Source organism: Rhinoraja longicauda, chromosome 18 (genome assembly GCF_053455715.1).
Source record: "Rhinoraja longicauda isolate Sanriku21f chromosome 18, sRhiLon1.1, whole genome shotgun sequence".
NCBI classification, from domain to species: Eukaryota; Metazoa; Chordata; class Chondrichthyes; order Rajiformes; family Arhynchobatidae; genus Rhinoraja; species Rhinoraja longicauda.
Genome location: NC_135970.1, coordinates 35,632,646 through 35,651,671, shown reverse-complemented (window position 1 = coordinate 35,651,671; position 19,026 = coordinate 35,632,646). Strand labels below are relative to the sequence as shown.

The 19,026-nt window shown below is 47.1% G+C and overlaps 1 protein-coding gene across 1 annotated transcript in view; it reads left to right on the top strand.

Annotated features, from left to right (window-relative positions):
• The window catches only part of LOC144602176 (protein kinase C-binding protein NELL1-like), a 452,218-nt gene that overhangs the window by 149,139 nt on the left and 284,053 nt on the right, over positions 1-19,026 (top strand). The window contains exon 12 of the mRNA XM_078414912.1: positions 6,353-6,481. Coding sequence (XP_078271038.1) covers positions 6,353-6,411 — 59 coding nt within the window. The 3' untranslated portion in view covers positions 6,412-6,481. The remainder of the gene's footprint in view (positions 1-6,352; positions 6,482-19,026) is intronic.

The following is a 19,026-nucleotide window of genomic DNA, read 5'->3' as shown; positions in this document are numbered from 1 at the left end:
CACCTGCTTGAAGAAACACTTTGAAGATCCCCTCACGTTCGACTGATTCCCCGAGATGCTGCCCTTGGCTCTGTTTGATAACATGTTTCCAGCCTTTTCTGAAGCTGTTTGTCCAATGAAAAATAAGATAGCCTTTGGGACTGCTGAGTCCAGTTGAAGTGTGCAGGAAGGAACTGCAGACGCTGGTTTACACCGAAGACAGACACAAAGTGCTGGAGTAACTCAGCGGGACAGGCAGCGTCTCTGGAGAGAAGGAATGGGTGGCGTTTCGGGGCGAGACCCTTCTTCAGAAGAATCCAGTATTAGTTTAGTTGGAAGCAGGCCCTTCAGCCCACTGAGTCCGTGCCGACCAGCGATCACCCTGCACTCTCGTTCTATCTTACACATGAGGGACAATTTACAGAAACCAACTGACCAACAGGCAATAGACAATAGGTGCAGGAGGAGGCCATTTGGCCCTTCGAGCCAGCACCGCCATTCAATGTGATCATGGCTGATCATTTTCAATCAGTACCCCGTTCCTGCCTTCTCCCCATACCCTCTGACTCCGCTATCCTTAAGAGCTCTATCCAGCTCTCTCTTGAATGCATTCAGAGAATTGGCCTCCACTGCCTTCTGAGGCAGAGAATTCCACAGATTTACAACTCTCTGACTGAAAAAGTTTTTCCTCATCTCCGTATCAAAGACCTGCACGTCTTTGATACGAGGAGGAAACTGGAACCGGGTTCGATCCTGTCGACGGGTGCTGTCTGTACGGAGTTTGTACGCTCTCCCCGTGACCAGCGTGGGTTTTCTCCGGGCGCTCCTGTTTCATCCCACACTCCAAAGACGTACAGGTTTGTAGGTTAATTGGCTTTGGTAAAATTATAAACTGTCCTTGGTGTGTAGAATAGTGTAGGATAGTGCCAGCGTACGTACGGGGTGATTGTTGGTCGGCACGGACTCGGTGGGCCGAAGGGCCTGTTTCCGCGCCGTACCTCCGAAGCCTAAAACTCTAAAGACTAACTTTGTAATTGGCAAGAGTGTTATAAAACACTCCTCACCCACCCCCCCCCCCCCCCCCATCCCCTGCCCCTCTCAGAACCTGCAAGACCCACATACACTTCTTTCATCAGTCTTGTCAAAACCCATAGAACTGACTTGGAAACAAATTATCTTGAGTCTCGAAGATTTAAATGAATATTACTTCCTGCTTTTGTATTATGTTTTCCTCGTGATTTGTCTGCATTTTTCTTTAAACAATTTGATCATCTTCTGTTAGGACGTTAAGTAAGTCTATTCCCAGGTCTCTCATTTCCATTTACTATGCGGGACCATTGCAATAATAAATGCTCAGAATTGAAATGGTTTTCTCTGCAATTGTAGCAATGAAATTATATTCGAAGAGTAATGTCCTGGTAATGCTGTTCGTGCGCTTGTTACACATCAACTCATTTCTTTACTTGAATAAAATGCTCGTTTCCTCTATTCTCAGAGCGTGTATGCCAGCACTTTGGTGCTGATTGCTATTCATATTTTAATGTTAACAAAACAGCCTTCATCTGCTGCCTGGATTATACGCGTCGGGAAGGGTTACAATTTTAATATGGCAAGAAAAATCCATTTATTCCAATGGAATATCACGCTAGATATGGAGGCGCAAGAGACTGCAGATGCTCGGACCTTGAGAAAAAAAAGCACAAAGTGCTGGAGGAACTCGACGGGTCAGGCAGCATCTGTGGAGCGAGTGGGCAGGCAATGTTTTGTTTCATGTTTGGGTGCATGGAACGAGCTGCCGGAGGAGGTAGTTGAGGCAGAGACGATCCCAAAATGTTTAAGAAACAGTTAGACAGGTACATGGATAGGACAAGTTGGGGCCAAACGCAGGCAGGTGTGACTAAGGTAGCTGGGACATGTTGGCCAATGTGGGCAAAGTTGGGCCGAAGGGCCTGTTTCCACGCTGTATCACTCTATGATTCCAGCCGCTGCCCCTGCTGTGCTACCATGCGTAAGGGAGCGAGCGGACGAGGTGTGCTTAGCACAGAAGGAAGGCCAATGATGTCAATCCGCAGTTCATATATCTTTAATTTTGTTTAGAGATACAGCGCGCAGTCCACGACGCCCAGCGATCCACCACACTCTAAAGCTATTCTACACACACCGGGGACAATTTACAATTTCACCAAAGCCAATTCGCCTACATTCGTCTGAAGAAGAGTCACCCATTCCAAAACGTCACCCATTCCTTCTCTCCTGAGATGCTGCCTGACCCGCTGAGTTACTCCAGCATTTTGTGTCTACCTTCGCCGACAAACCAGTGCATCTTTGGAGTGTGGGAGGAAACCGGAGCTCCTGGAGAAAACCCACGCAGGTCACGGGGAGAACGTCCAAACTCCGTACGGGCAGCAGCCAGAGTCAGGATGGAACCCGGGTCTCTGGTGCCGTGAGGCAGCAACTCTACCGCTGCATCACTGAATTGATAACCAACAATGTTCCTTCAACTATTTTGTTTGATTTAGATGGTGTCTTCCTGACTGCAAAGAGGATGAAACGATTTTGTGTTAAGAACAAACTTAATTCTTGTTTAGTACGTGTGTCAGAGGTTATGGGGAATAGGCAGGGGTGATGGAGTCAGGAGGGAGTGATAGATCAGCCATGATTGAGTGGCGGAGTAGATATGGTGGGCCGAATGGCCTAATTCTGCTCCTAGCACTTATGACCTTATGAAACTCGGCCACCATTATGAAATTAATGCGAACTCCATTCCTCTCTGTTATTGTTCCTGTCAATGTCTTCTCGTTGGATTTAAGAAAGATTATTCCTCGGCCTTTAGTACATCAGCAACAAGAAAATACTTGTCCAGTGGTAATTAGGTTCCTGTAGTTTCCCCATTAGTAATAACAATTACTAATCAAAAGATTCCATTCACTCTGTTCACAACACACACCATCAGGTGCCACTGGGAATAATTAGTCTCATCGGGGATAGTCAGGAATGAGTGTTTTTGCAAAATATAGGGTTTAATTTCTCCAGAGATTCCATTTCCCAGAGATGCAATAAACTAAGCATCTGGCTGCATGTATAAAAGCAATTAGCAGGAAGGGGGTTAAATCAAATGCATTGGAAGGTTTATCATATCATATCATCATATATATACAGCCGGAAACAGGCCTTTTCGGCCCACCAAGTCCGTGCCGCCCAGCGATCCCCGTACATTAACACTATCCTGCACCCACTAGGGACAATTTTTACATTTACCCAGCCAATTAACCTACATACCTGTACGTCTTTGGAGTGTGGGAGGAAACCGAAGATCTCGGAGAAAACCCACGCAGGTCACGGGGAGAACGTACAAACTCCTTACAGTGCAGCACCCGTAGTCAGGATCGAACCTGAGTCTCCGGCGCTGCATTCGCTGTAAAGCAGCAACTCTACCGCTGCGCTACCGTGCCGCCCATAGTTTAAGATAATGATGTTTTGGTTTGCTTGTTTGACAAGCACATTTATATAAGTGGATGAGATAAAAAGGAACTGCAGGTGCTGTTTTACAAACAAAAAGCGTTCACTGTGATATACACCGATCAGCCAAAACATTATGACCACTGACAGGTGAAGTAAATAACATTGGTTATCTTGTTACAAATGGCACCTGTCAAGGGGTGGGATATATTAGGCAGCAAGTGAACAGTCAGTTCTTGAAGTTGATGTGTTGGATGCAGGAGAAATGGGCAGGAGTAAAGACCTGAGCAACTTTGACAAGGGCCAAATTGTTATGGCCAGATGACTGGGTCAGAGCATCTCTGAAACGGCAAGGCTTGTGGGGTGCTCCCGGTCAGCAGTGGTGAGTACCTACCATGAATGGTCCGAGGAGGGACAAACCACAAACCGGCAACAGGGTGTTGGGCGCCCAAGGCTCATCGATGAACGAGGGCAACGAAGGCTATCCTGTCTGGTCCGAACCGACAGAAGGTCTATTGTGGCACAAGTCACAGAAAATTTTAATGGTGGCCATGGGAGGAATGTGTCACATTACACAGTGCATCGCACCCTGCTGCGTATGGGGCTGCACACGGAGGACCAATAGCATATTAGGCAGGTGGTCCTAATGTTTTGGCATATCGGTGTATGTTAAAAGTTCATTATTACGCACATGCACACGCACACACGGCAGGCCGCACGGTGGCGCAGCAGTAGAGTTGCTGCCTTACAGCGCCAGAGACCAGGGTTCGATCCTGACCACGGGTACTGTCTGTACGGAGTTTGTAGGTTCTCCCCTTCTGACCTGCATGGGGTTTCTCCGGGATCTCCGAAATCCTCCCACGCTCCCAAGACGTACAGGTTTGTAGGTCAGTTGGCTCGGTGTATGTGTAAATTGTCCCTAATGAGTGTAGGATAGTGTTAGTGTGTGGGTACCACTGGTCAGTACAGACTCGGTGGGCCGAAGGGCCTGTTTCCGCGTACAAAGCGTAACTTGTACTTGTAACGTAGAATAGCTGACTATCGAGACAACGGCAGTGAAGAGATCGCTAATCACTGTTTCATTGATGTGCACAGACACTCAATAATATGTCTACTGAGAAAAATGAGTGTAGCTGGGTCATGTTGGCCAGTGTGGGCAAGTTGGGCCGAAGGGCCTGTTTCCATGCTGAATGACTGTGTGAGTGGAACAATATAACTTTAAGGGTTTTTGTGAAATCCATTGACATGATTCAAAAAGCGATTTAATTTTGTAAAAATGAGCATTGAATTACTGAACACTCTGCTCCTCCATTACCTGAACTAATGACTGTAAAATTGCAATTTTCAGAACAGGATGTGCTGTTTGCTGTGTCTGATTCTCCAATTCCCATTATCGTTATGTTATCGTGAATCTTGATTTAAGTAGACAAACCTGTTCGTTGAAGAGCTGTCAGTTGCAAATACCAGCTCTTTGATAAATATGTTGTTAACCACATACATTTAGAGTGATATACAGTGTGGAAACAGGCCCTCCGGCCCAACTTGCCCACACCGGCCAACATGTCCCAGCTACACAAGTCCCACCTGCCTGCGTTTGGTCCATATCCCTCTGAACCTGTCCTATCCATGTAACCTGTCTAACTGTTTCTTAAATGTTGGGATAGTCCCAGCCTCAACTACCTCCTCTGGCAGCTTGTTCCCTACACCCACCACCCTTTGTGTGGAAAAAGTTACCCCTCGGATTCCTATTAAACCTTTTCCACTTCACCTTAAACCTATGTCCTCTGGTCCTCGATTCACCTACTCTGGGCAAGAGACTGTGCATCTATCTACTGGCGGCTCGTTCCTTGTGCCCATCTCCCTTTCACCAATGTGTGCAAGAACCCATTGCCTGCCCACTCGCTCCACAGATGCTGCTTGACCCGCCGGCCAGTGTGCCAAAAGCCTTTATGACCACCTTATCTACCCGCGACTCGACCTTCAAGGAACCATGCACCTGCGCTCCTAGATCCCTCTGCTGTACAACACTCCCCAGAGGCCTACCATTCACGGTCCAGGTCCTGCCCTTGTTAGACGTTATTACTGCAATGCCCTTGTCATTATTGGACAAGAAGCCTTCTTTGATTCGGAGCACACAGACCAGACTCCCCACCATCAACTCCATCTACACTTCACATGGCCTTGCAAAAGCAAGGACCTTTTTCACCCTGGCTATTCCCTCTTACACCTTTTCCCATTGGGAAGTAGCCCGAAAGAACGGAACAGTTTCTTCCAAGCTGTTATCAAGCTATTGACCAGTTCTCCCATAAGCTAGGGTGCAGTCCCAATGTTCCAACCTACCTTCATAAGTTCATTAGTCATAGGAGCAAAATTTGGTCATTCGGCCCATCAAGTCTACTCCGTCATTCAATCGTGGCTGATTGATCTTTCCCGCTCAACCCCATTCTCCTGCCTTCTCCCCATAATCCCTGAACACCCTTACCAATCAAGTATCTATCTGTTAATCCCTGCCTTAAAAACTGCTCGAATATGGGGACCAAATTTATTCTCGCGTTGCTACAAGTGTGGTCTGACCAGTGCCTTATAAAGCCTCAGCATCACATCCCTCTTTTCATTTTGTATTTGTTTAATTGGGTTGTTTATATTAATACTGACTAGCTAATTAAATTATTGGATCGTATGGGAGGCGCATTCCCAATCTCGTTGTACCCCTGTACAATGACAATAAAGATATATTGTATTTGTATTGTATATTTATTGTCCATACTAAATACTAACATTGCATTTGCCTTCCTCACTACCAGTTCAATTTGCAAATCAACCTTTTTTTAGGAATCATTAGCGTAAATGATCCAGCTGTTTTTCTCTACTCTTCTGCGGCCTCCCGTGGCCTAACCATGACCTTATTTTGCAGGCCACGATTTCTGCGCAGAAGGACATCAGTGTGGTGAGAACTCTGAGTGCTGGATCTGAACACCAGAGCCGTGTGCATGTGCAAGAAAGGCTTCGTGCCCACTGCAGGGCGACGCGGCCAATTGTGAAGGTAGGAGGTGGTTTTCTTTCTCCTCTGGTGCTTTTGACCCGGTTCTCAGCCTTTGTGATTGTGGGCAAGACAACAGAGCGATTCAGAGTCGGGGTGCCAGGTGGTAGAGGCCTCTGCCCGAGCCGGCTGCCCTGGTTGCCCGCCCCTTTTCTGGGGTTACGTCCGTGCCCGGGTGGTTTTAGAAAGGGACTACGCGCTGTCCACGGGCGCCCTGTCGGATTTCCGGGACCGCTGGGCACCGGGGGGGGGGGGGGGGGGGGGGGGGGGGGGGGGGGGGGTGGGGATGTAGCCCTCAATGAGGATGGCGATCTAGTTGTGTAATCGTTTATTCAGTATTAAGAATATTTGTTTTACTTTGCATTCTGGTGGTGGGTTTGTTTGTTATTGTTTGCATTGTACATATCATTTTTGGAAATAATTGATTGAAATTATTTTTGGTTTAAAAAAAACCCTGAGCAAATCCGCCGTGTTTTCAGATAGCTCGGGGGTTTTCTTCAGCTGTTTGTGTTTTGTGAAACTTGGTTGTGAGAGAGGCCGGCTTCTGATCAGCCATGATCACGGTGAATGGCGGTGCTGGCTCGAAGGGCCGAATGGCCTACTCCTGCACCTATTGTCTATTGACTTAGCATATGTTGAGCGTTTGACAGAACTGGGCCTGTACTTGCTGGGAGTTTAGAAGGTTGAGCGGGGGCCTCATTGAAACTTGCAGTATAATGAAAGGCACAGATAGAGTGGATGTGGAGAGGATGTTTCCACTGGTGGGAGAGTCTAGGACCAGAGGTCCACAGCCTCAGAATTAAAGGGCGCTCTTTTAGAAATGAGGTGAGGAGGAAACCTCTTTGGTCAGAGGGTAGCTAATCTGTGGAACTCATTGCCAGTGAGAGGTCAAGACTCGATGGGCCGAATGGTCTAATCCTGCTGCTATAACTTGTGAACTTATGACTTTAGTCTTGGTGGGGATGTTTGAACGTGGCGCAGCGGTAGAGTTGATGTCTTACAGCGAATGCAGCGCCGTAGACCCAGGTTCGATCCTGACCACCAGGTGCTGTCTGTACGGAGTTTGTACGTTCTCCCCATGACCTGCGTGGGTTTTTCTCTGGCGTCCTCCCACAGACCAAAGACGTGCAGGTTTGCAGGTTAATTGGCAGCAGTAAATATTGTAATTTCTCCCTCGTGTCTTTGTGTGTGTAGGATAGTGTTAGTGTACAGAGTGATCGTTGGTTGGCATGGACTCGGTGGGCCGAAGGGCCTGTTTCTGCCCTGTATCTCTAACTAAGCTAAAACAACTGTGAAGTTTGTGTTTGTGGCTTTAAGTTTTCATTCTGGGATATGTTTGACACTCGCATTAATCGCTGAATCTTTATCGGTCCGTGAAGAAATCAGCGACAAGCCTTCTTCCTGAACGTAAACTACTTTTGAAACATACTGCAATGTCGAGGAAGGAACTGCAGATGCTGGCTTAAACTGAATATAGACACAGAGGGCTGGAGTAACTCAGCGGGACAGGCAGCATCTCTGGAGAGAAGGAATGGGTGACGTTTCGGGTCTTTTTTACACAGCTTTCATTCATTTGTTCCATATCCCTCTACATCACCATCTATATTGAAACATAGAAAATAAGTTGCAGGAGTAGGTCGTTCGGCCTTCGAGCCAGCACCGCCATTCAATATGATCATGGCTGATCATCCAGAATCAGTAGACACAATATGCTGGAGTAACTCAGCTGGTCAGGCAGCATCTCGGGAGAGAAAGGAATGGGTGACGTTTTGGGTCGAGGACCCTTCAGTCTGAAGAAGGGTCTCGACCTGAAACGTCACCCATTCCTTCTCTCCTGAGATGCTGCCTGACCCGCTGAGTTACTCCAGCATTTTGTGTCTACCTTCGATTTAAACCAGCATCTGAAGTTTTTTTCCCTAAGCATTCAGAATCAGTACCCTGTTCCTGCTTTTTCTCCAAATCCCTTGATTCCGTTAGCCCTAAGAGCTCTCTCTTGAATACATCCAGTGAAATGGCCTCCACTGCCTTCTGTGGTAGCGAATTCCACAGGTTCACAACTCTCTGACTGAATTTTTTTTTCCTCATCTGTCCTAAATGGCCTACCCTTTATTCTTACACTGTGGCTCCTGGTTCCGGATTCCCCCACCATGGGGAACGTTTTCCCTGCATCTAGCCTGTCTCGTTTTCCTCTCCCCTGACTCTCAGTCTGAACAAGGGTCTCCACCTGAAAAGTCACCTTTTCCTTTTCTCCAGAGATGCTGTCTGACCGCTGAGTTACTCCAGCATTTTGTGTCTATAATGCAATGTCTATTACATTTGTTTAATGATGCCCCAGTGTTTACAGGAAGAATGTGCATCGTGTAAACATGATTTGTATTTGTTTTCTCAGTAATAAAGCCACATATTAATATCAATGGTGCATTCAAAGTACTGTATTGTAACATCAATCTAATTATTGTGGTTGTGGAACCTTGATTTGTTGCTTGGCTAATGAAATTCAGAATCTGTGTGAGAATATTTCCATCTGGTAAGGTCCTCAGTGCAAGTGAAGGTGAATACTGAATTTTGTCATGAATCATACACCATTGTGACCACTGACAGGCGAAGTGAATAACATTGATTATCTTGTTACAATGGCACCTGTCAAGTGGTGGGATATATTAGGCTGCAGGTGAACAGTCAGTTCTTGAGGTTGATGTGTTGGATGCAGGAGAAATGGCAGGAGTAAAGACCTGAGCGACTTTGACAAGGGCCAAATTGTTATGGCCAGACGACTGGGTCAGAGCATCTCTGAAACGGCAAGGCTTGTGGGGTGCTCCCGGTCAGCAGTGGTGAGCACCGACTGACAGTGGTCCGAGGAGGGACAAACCACAAACCGGCGACAGACGGGGTGTTGGGCCGCCCAAGGCTCATCGATGCGCGAGGGCAACGAAGGCTATCCCGTCTGGTCTGAACCGACAGAAGGTCGACTGTGGCACAAGTCACAGAAAATCTTAATGGTGGTCACGGGAGGAATGTGTCACAATACACAGTGCATCGCACCCTGCTGCATATGGGGGTTGCACACCGGAGGATATTAGGCAGGTGGTCATAATGTTTTGGCTCATCAGGTCATAATGTTTTGGCTGATAGGTATATAAATTTTTGCCATTTTGCAATTTGTTTCTCTTTTTCTGCCAGAAATCTGCCATTTTGGAAATTTCATGTTCATAAGTGATAGCAGCAGAACTAGGGCTATTCGGCTCATCAAGTGGATGGGACAGGTTTGGAGGGATATGAGCCAAACGCGGGCAGGAGGACTAGTGTAGCTGGGACATGTGGGCAAGTTGGGCCGAAGGGGCCTGTTTCTACGCTGTATGACTCCATGACTCTACGTACACACAGCTCAAAGCGGAGCTGGACAATTAATGCTGCCATTTACATAAATAAATACCAGTACTTTTTGTGGTAATATTAAATACTGCCTTACACACTGAAGTGCCATGGTGACAAGCTTTACTGGATAGTGGATTATTCCCAAGTGGTCTATAATGATTTTGAAAATATTTCATTGTGGTATTTAAAAAGAACGAGTGTTAGTTTCACAAAGCATTTTTTTAATAGATAAATTAATAAAAATATCAAAAATGTTAACAAATGCATAACCAAAAACTCGTACTTCCAACCCATTAATGAAGAATGGTTCATGAGTTCAACTGGAGTATTTACATGGATATATGGTTTCAAAAAGATAATGAATTATTGTTTTTCGCAATTGGTTGTAATTTGATTAGTTCCATTTATTTTACTGCTGTGCATGGATTCAGTTAACCTTTCAAATGCGACTTTCTGAATCCAGTGAAGAAATATTATGTAGGAAAGGAAAACGGCAGATGCTGGTTTAAATCGAAGGTAGACACAAAATGCTGGAGTGATTCAGCGGGTCAGGCAGCATCTCTGGAGAGAAGGAATGGGTGACGTTTTGGGTCGAGACCCTTCTTCAGGCTGATGTCAGGGGAGGGGGCGGGACAAAGATAGGATGTAGTCGGAGACAGGAAGACTAGTGGGAGAACTGGGAAGGGGGAGGGGATAGAGAGGGAAAGCAGGGACTACCTGGTTATTATGGCTGTATCTTTGGGGGTCATTTCACAGTCTTAGAGTAATGAGGGGGAAGAATCTCACTGCAGGCAGTTACAATTTGCTGGTAGTTTGTGTTCTCCTCCCCCCCTCACATTCTCACCCTACTCTTCCCCGCCCCCCCCCCTTTTCCCTCATCTGGGACTCGCACCTATTTCTCCCCCTTCTCCCCCCCTCCTGCTACTTTCACCTCCCCTCCCCCCCCCACCCCGCCTTCAAACCTGTATCACACCTGTTCTTATCACTCGCATTTGTTCCAACCAGCTACCTGTACCAACCGACTCCCCCCTCACCTGTGTCCATCTCTAATCTTTGCCCAGCCTCTTCCCTTTTCCAGCTTATTCTCTCCCCCCCCCCCCCCCCCCCCCACCACTACAATCAGTCTGAAGAAGTGTCTTGCAAGCAATTTTGGGCATCATTATCTGAGGAAGGATGGGTTCAGAGGAGGTTTACAAGAATGATCCCAGGAATGAGTAGGTTAACCTATGATGAGCATTTGTCAGCACCGGGCCTGCACTTGCTGGAGTTTAGAAGAATGAGGGGAGGGGGGGGAATATACAGAATAGTGAAAGACTTGGATAGAGTGGATGTGGAGAGGATGTTTCCACTAGTGGGAGAGTCTAGGACCAGAGGTCACAGCCTCAGAATTAAAGGAAGTTCTTTTAGGAAGGAGATGAAGAGGAATTTCTTTAGGCAGAGGGTGGTGAATCTGTGGAATTCTTTGCCACGCAAGGCTGTGGAGGCCAATTCAGTGGATATTTTTTGAGGCAGAGATACATAGATTCTTGATTAGTATGGTTGTCCGGGGGTTACGGGGAGAAGGCAGGAGATTGGGGTTAGGAGGGAGAGATAGATCAACCATGATTGAATGGCGGAGTAGACTTGATGGGACGAATGGCCTAATTCTACTCCTGTTCCTTATGACCTTACGAAACATCACCTACCCGTGTTCTCCAGAGGTGCTGCCTGACCCGCTGAGTTACTCTAGCACTGTGTCCTTGCTGGGAATAGCAGGGGAAGTGATGGTGTTATTGCTTCTTTATAATACAGTGTGAATGCTTTAATTACTTGTAGCTGTTGCCGTGAAGATCGGCGGAATGAATTTTGCAGAATACAATTCACCGACGCTGCAATACGGCAGGTTTAACATTACACGCAGGGAAGAGTTTTGTGGAGCGCGGGTTCATGGTGATGTTTCTTTCTCGCACTGAGCAATTTCCTGTCCTTGTTTTGCATTTTCCAGCTTCTGCAACATGTATTTCTCCAATGACTCAGATTTTCGACACCCCAACCAACACCCCAGGCACGGTGGTACAGCAGTAGAGTTGCTGCCTCACAACGCCAGAGACCCGGGTTCGATCCTGACTACGGGTGCTGTCTGTACGGAGTTTTGGAGTTAGATTTAGAGATACAGCGCAGAAACAGGCCCACCGGGTCCGGGCCGCCCAGTGATTCCCGCGCACTAACACTATCCTACACTCACTAGGGACAATTCTTTTAAACATTTGCCCAGCCAATTAACCTACATACCTGTACGTCTTTGGAGCGTGGGAGGAAACCGAAGATCTCGGAGAAAACCCACGCAGGTCACGGGAGAACGTACAAATTCCGTACAGACGGCGCCCGTAGTCAGGATCGAGCCTGAGTCTCCGCGCTGCATTCGCTGTAAGGCAGCAACTCTACCGCTGCACCACCGTGCTGCCCTAAGTTTGCACGTTCTCCCTATGAGCTGTGTGGGTTTTCTCCGTGATCTTCGGTTTACTCCCACACTCCGAAGTTGTACAGGTTTGTAGGTTAATTGGCTTGGTTTAAGTGTAAATTGTCCCTAGTGTGTGTAGGTAAGATAGTGGTAATGTGCGGGGATCGCTGGTCGCTGTGGACCCGGTGGGCTGAGGGGCCTGTTTCCGCGCTGTATCTCTAAACAAGAACTAAAATAATTGCAAATGCTGTAAATCTGAAGCTAAAAACGTAAATTACTAGAATCATTCAGGAGACTGATTTTAGGGTAGTTTAGTTTAGAGACACAGTGCGGAAACAGGCCCTTCGGCCCACCGAGTCCGAACCGACCAGCGATCCCCGCACACCAACAATATCCTACACACACTAGGGACAATTTACAATTTTACCGAAGCCAATTAGCCTACAAACCTGCACGTCATTGGAGTGTGGGAGGAAACCGGTGCACCCGGAGAAAACCCCCGCAGGTCACGGGGAGAACGTACAAACTCCGTACAGACCGCACCCGTTGTCAGGATCATATCCGCTGTCAGGCAGCAGCTCCACTGCTTTTTATTGCGTGCTATCCAGTCATCTGACGGTCTCTACATGATCACAATCAAGCCGACAACACTGTACAGATACAGGATTCGAGATAGAATAATGTTTGGTGCATAGTTAGAGTAAGAAATGGTGCTGTTGGAGTCGAGGTTAAAAGCGATTGTAGAAGAGCCATTGTAATGAGTGATAGTAGATCTGCTTCTGGGGCCAGCACGCAGAGAGTTCCCTGCCTTGAAGGGAAGGCACTCTGTGTCTTCTTTAAAAAGTCTCAACTGAAAATGTTCTTAAAAAAATAATGTTTCTTTTTTTTTTGGCTTTACCTGCCAATGATTTCTCCTCCTGACCCGAAAACACCAAGACCTAGAAACATAGGGCGGCAAAGTGGCACAGCGGTAGAGTTGCTGCCTTACAGTGAATGCAGGAGGAGGCCATTCGACCCTTCGAGCCAGCACCGCCATTCAATATGATCACGGCTGATCATTCAGAAATAGTAACCCGTTCCTGCTTTGTCCCCATCTCCCTTGATTCCGTTAGCCCTCAGAGCTAAATCTAACTCTATCTCGAATACATCCAGAGAATTGGCCTCCACTGCCTTCTGTGGCAGAGAATTCCACAGATTCACAACTCTCTGGCTGAAAACGTTTTTCCTCATCTCAGTCCTCTATGGCCGACCCCTTATTCTTAAACTGTGACCCCTGGTTCTGGACTCCCCCAACATCGGGGAACATTTTTCCTGCAGCGCGGGAACAGGCCCTTCGGCCCACCGACCAGAGATCACCCCGTACACAGGCACTATCCTACACACACTAGGGACAATTTACCATTTACCGAGCCTTAAACTGTGACCCCTGGTTCTGGACTCCCCCAACATCAGGAATATTTTTTCCTGCATCTGACCTGTGCAATCCCTTAAGAATTTTGTACGTTTCTATAAGATCCCCTCTCATCCTTCTAAATTCCAGTGAATACAAGCCCAGTCGATCCATTCTTCCATTTACCCAGAGAGTTGCGAATCTGTGGAATTCTCTGCCACAGAAGCCAGTGGAGGCCAATTCACTGGATGCTTTATTGCATCCAGTCTGGTACTGATCATGGATGATCAGCCAGGATCATATTGAGTGACCGTGCTGGCTTGAAGGGCCGAATGGCCAACTCCTGCACCTATTTTTCTATGTTTCTATCAATCATTCAGGAGACTAATTTTAGGTTAGTTTAGTTTAGAGAATTTTCTTAAATAATATATATTTTTAATTTGCTTTACCTTCTGACGATTTCCCCTCCTGACCCGAAGGCACCCAGACTTACTGGGTGAGGATCTAAAAGCCTTTCGAGCATCTTCTAATATCAAGGCCTGTTCACCATTCACCATGCATAATGTGAGGCAACGAGAGAGACAATAAGTGCTGGCAGGATATGCGAGGAGTAGGAATAAAGGTTTAATTGCACACTTATGCATTCGCATCTTCCACTGGGAGAAACTGGCGAGCAAATAAACAGGTGGAGCCTCAATTCATTTCTCTTCTCCTCTGAAACACGATTCTGTTTAACCTGTAAAATGTGCTTCCGTTGGTGATTGAAAGTTGCGGTCTGCACTGTGCAGATACCTCCGAGAACCACAACCTAGAGGCAAAGATTCAATATTGTCTCTGCATCCTTTATTGAAGTACCTTTATTGTCATTCAAAATGAATTAAACGAAAATCATTTGCCACACAGCCACAACAGGACAGAGTAAAAGACACAAGACACACAATTTTAACACAAACATCCATCACAGTGACTCCTCCAGACACCCCTTCACTGTGATGGAAGGCAAGAAAACGTTTCTTCTCTCTTCCCCCATGCTTCTCCCACGGACAGATAGTTCGACTTCTGCCGTGGCGACCGAGGCTCCCGACTCGCGCAGCCCCCGCAAGGAGATGGAAGGCCCTGCGGCCAAGCCGTACCGGGCGATGGAAAGTCCCGCGGCCGAGCTGCGCCGGGCGATGGAAGGCCCCACGGCTGAGCCGCGCCAGGCGATGGAAGGCCCCGCGGCCGCGCCGCGCCAGGCGATGGAAGGCCCCGCAGCCGAGCCGTACCGTGCGATGGAAGGCCCCGCAGCCGCGCCCAACCCTGTTCATCAGTTTATTAGTGATAGGAGCAGGATTAGGCCATTTGGCCCATCAAGTCTACTCCGCCCTTCAGTCGTGGCCGATCCATCTCTCCCTCCCAACCCCATTCTCCTGCCGTCTCCCCATAACCCCAGACACCCGTACTAATCAAGAATCTAGCTCTCACTGCCCTAAAAATATCCACTGACTTGGCCTCCACAATCTTCTGTGGCAAAGAATTCCACAGATTCACCACCCTCTGACGAAAGAAATTCTTCCACATCTCCTCCTGAAGGAATGCCCTTTAACTCTGAGGCTGTGAGCTCTGGTTCCAGACTCTCCCACGGATGAGGTCCACTGCCTGTTGTAACTTGTTGCCACCTATCCCACAGCCAACAGTGGACCACTGTGAGGATCCACGCTTCCGTGATTATCGTAGCTTTCTGCATATCTTCCCTTCATTTGTCCTAAGTACCGTCCGTAAAGCGGCACGGTGGCGCAGCAGTAGAGATGCTGCCTCACAGCGCCAGAGACCCGGGAACGATCCTGACCATGGGCGCCGTCTGTACGGAGTTTGTACGTTCTCCCCGTGACCTGCGTGGATTTTCTCCGAGATCTTCGGTTTCCTCCCACACTCCAAAGAGGTACAGGATCGCAGGTTAATTGGATTGGTATAATTGTAAATTGTCCTGGTGGGTGTAGGATAGTGTCAATGTGCGGGGATCGCTGGTCGGCGCGGACTCAGTGGGTCGAAGAGCCTGTTTCCATGCTGTATCTCTAAACTAAACTAAACTAAACTAAACTAAACACATCTCTAGTTCCCATTTCCCCTGATTGTCAGTCTGAAGAAGGGTCTCGACCTGAAGCATCACCTATTCCTTTTCTCCAGAGATGCTGCCTGATCTGCTGAGTTACTCCAGCTTTTTGTGTCGATCTTCTCTGCATCCTTTGCTGTCTGGAGGTGAAAGTGTGCTCTTGCCTGTAAAGAGACTACCTTAGCATTTAACGGGCGGTCATTTGAGGGTCTGACCGATCTCGCCTGCTCTTTTGTAAGCTGAAACAAAATGTACGATGGTTCGAATGCTTCGTGAAACCAATTGTGAACAAACGGTGATGTGGGAATGCCATCTGTTAGGGACCCGGCATCTGGTGACTGAGGCTTTCTGGACCATATATTATATGATCTGGTTTACATCAGAAACCATCAACAGTAATGGATGGAAGTAGAAGGACTAATGGATAATAAGTACCCTCGCTGGGACAATCACTTGGCAAACGAGAGATGAATGAGAGCAAATTGATTCTGAGATATTCCACCAGATTCTGATTAATGGCCAATGGCGAGAAAACATTGACACTTTAAAAACAGAAGGGTGATGGGGTGGCGCAGTGGTGGAGCTGCTGCCTTACAGCGCTTGCAGCGCCGCGGACCCGGGTTCAAACCCCATTACAGGTGCTGTCTGTGCGGAGTCTGTACGTTCTCCCCGTGAGCGCGTGGGTTTTTTCCCCGAGATCTTCGGTTCACTCCCACACTCCAAAGAGGTGCAGGTTTCTGGTTAATTGGCATGGTATAAATGTAACTTGTCCCTTGTGTGTGCAGGGTAGAGTTAATGTGCAGGGATCGCTGGTCGGTGTGGACCGAAGGGCTTATTGCTGCGTTGTATCTCTATGTTAAACTAAACTGAACTAAAAGACACTTGTCTCAAGCAGTCTGAAGAAGAGTCCCGACCCAAAATGTCACCTGTAGACACAAAATGCCGGAGTAACTCAGCGGGACAGGCAGCGTCTCTGGAGAGAAGGAATGGGTGACGTTTCGGGTCGAGACCCTTCTTCAGACTGATGTCTTCCTGTCTCCTACTGCATCCTATCTTTGTCCCGCCCCCTCCCCTGACATCAATCTGAAGAAGGGTCTCGACCCGAAACATCACCCATTCCTTCTCTCCAGAGATGCTGCCTGTCCCGCTGAGTTACTCCAGCATTTTGTGTCTACCACACACATACATATATACATTTACGCGCACACACACACACACACACACACACACACGTACAGTATATATATATATATACACATACACACGCACATACGTAAACATAAAAAATAAACAAACTATAATAGTACAAAAAGACAAAAGCAATGCCCTCAAGTGTATGTAGTTCAGCTTATTTGAGGTTGTGGTGTTTAACAGCCTGATAGCTGTGGGGAAGAAGCTCTTCCTGAACCTGGACGTTACAGTTTCCAGGCTCCTGTACCTTCTTCCCGATGGCAGGGGTGAAATGAGTGTTAATACCTGTGTTGAAATAAACCACGATTAGCTCAGAAATTCAGATGAAGATGTTCACCAGAAAACATACTCCATTTTGCAACATTCCACATTGATATTTTCATTAAATACATTTTCTCACACACTAGTTAAGATATTTAAACTTCAAGACATTGGGTAGAAAGTGTAACTAAAGGTGTGATCCCCAGAGTAAGAGCCTTGAAAGTCAACACTTAGAGTCATGGAGTCACACAGCGCCCATTCCGCTGACTGGTTAGCACGCTCCAAAAAGCTTTTCACTGTACCTCGGTACACGTGACAATAAACAATACTATACTAAACTAAACTAAACTCTGTCCCACACCTTTTAGCTTGACTTGACTTGAAGTGTTTTAGGAAGATGCTAAGAGGACACAGTGTTGGAATAACTCAGCAGGTCAGGCAGTAACTCTGGAGAACATGAATAACTGAGGTTTCGGACTGAAGATGCTAGTTTGGGCCACCTGTTTTGGCAAAGATACAGGCATTCTCATTTTGGTTAATGAACATGCCTTTTGGAAAACAAATTAGTCGTCTTGGAACAGATGTTAAATTGCTAATAGCATTGAAACCTCGTTGGAATATTTCATCTTTAGTTACATTTCAGACACCTACTCTTGGGCTGTGGCTGGATGTTAGAAAAAGTTTTGGGGTCTGGAGATGTAATGCATCTTGTAATAATGAAGAGTGTGAGAATTAAATAGATCCAAATGCAGTTGGCTAATCCTCTGGTACCCATGGAGTTTAGTTTAGTTTAGAAATATAGCGTGGAAGCTGGCCCATCAGCCCACCGAGTCCGCGCCGACCAGCGATCCCCGCACACTAACACTATCCAACACACACCAGAGACATTTTTTTAAACAATTATACCAAGCCAATTAACCTTCAAACCTGTACGTCTTTGGAGTGTGGGAGGAAACCAAAATTCTCGGAGAAAACCCACGCAGGTCATGGGGAGAACGTACAAACTCCGTACAGACGGCACCCGTGGTCAGGATGGAACCCGGGTCTCTGGCGCTGTGGGGCAGCAACTCTACCCCTGCGTTCTGTGTTTCAAAATCTGAAAGTGTGATCGCAGGATCGTAGTTCACTGACTCGCGTAATTATCATCCTGTTCACACGTTTTTCGCACTCATCTTCGATGATTCCGACAATGTCCATGGTTGAAATTTGAGAGTCGGAGAGGAGTTTGCTAATTTAATTAGCCTGGAATGAGCAGATGCTTTCCGCCACTTGAACCCCTTGGCTCCATTTTACCAGCCGCGTGAACGTGAGAGCAAAGCCCGTGGCATTATTCACCCAGCAGGTCTCCGCTCAGTCACGTTCCGCGAGTCCGGTTCTGTGAAACACTGGTGTCCAATTAAAAAAATAAAACTATTTTCCTGCACGAGATTTACTACAAAGAAAATATATGAGTTTGTGTGTCATGTGAAGCTTGTCATCACTTGTGATGTGAAACCAGTTTTGTGTAATTGGGTATTTAAATTATGCAGTCAATGAGTCTACTCTTTTCTTGTAATTGTGTCCTGGGTTATTGGGCGATTGGCATCATCTGTGGAGATGGATTATTGGTTTGTTTATGTCTTTGGGATATGAGATTTGCTGGTCGGGCCAAAAGTGCTGCTGAGGCCACTGTTCGCTGCACAGCGCCATAATTGAGAAGATGATGGGAATGTTTTTACTTTTAGAGAGATACAGAGCGTAAATGAGGCCCTTCGGCCCACCGAGGACAGCTTGGTTTCCTCCCTGACCAACCGGGTCAG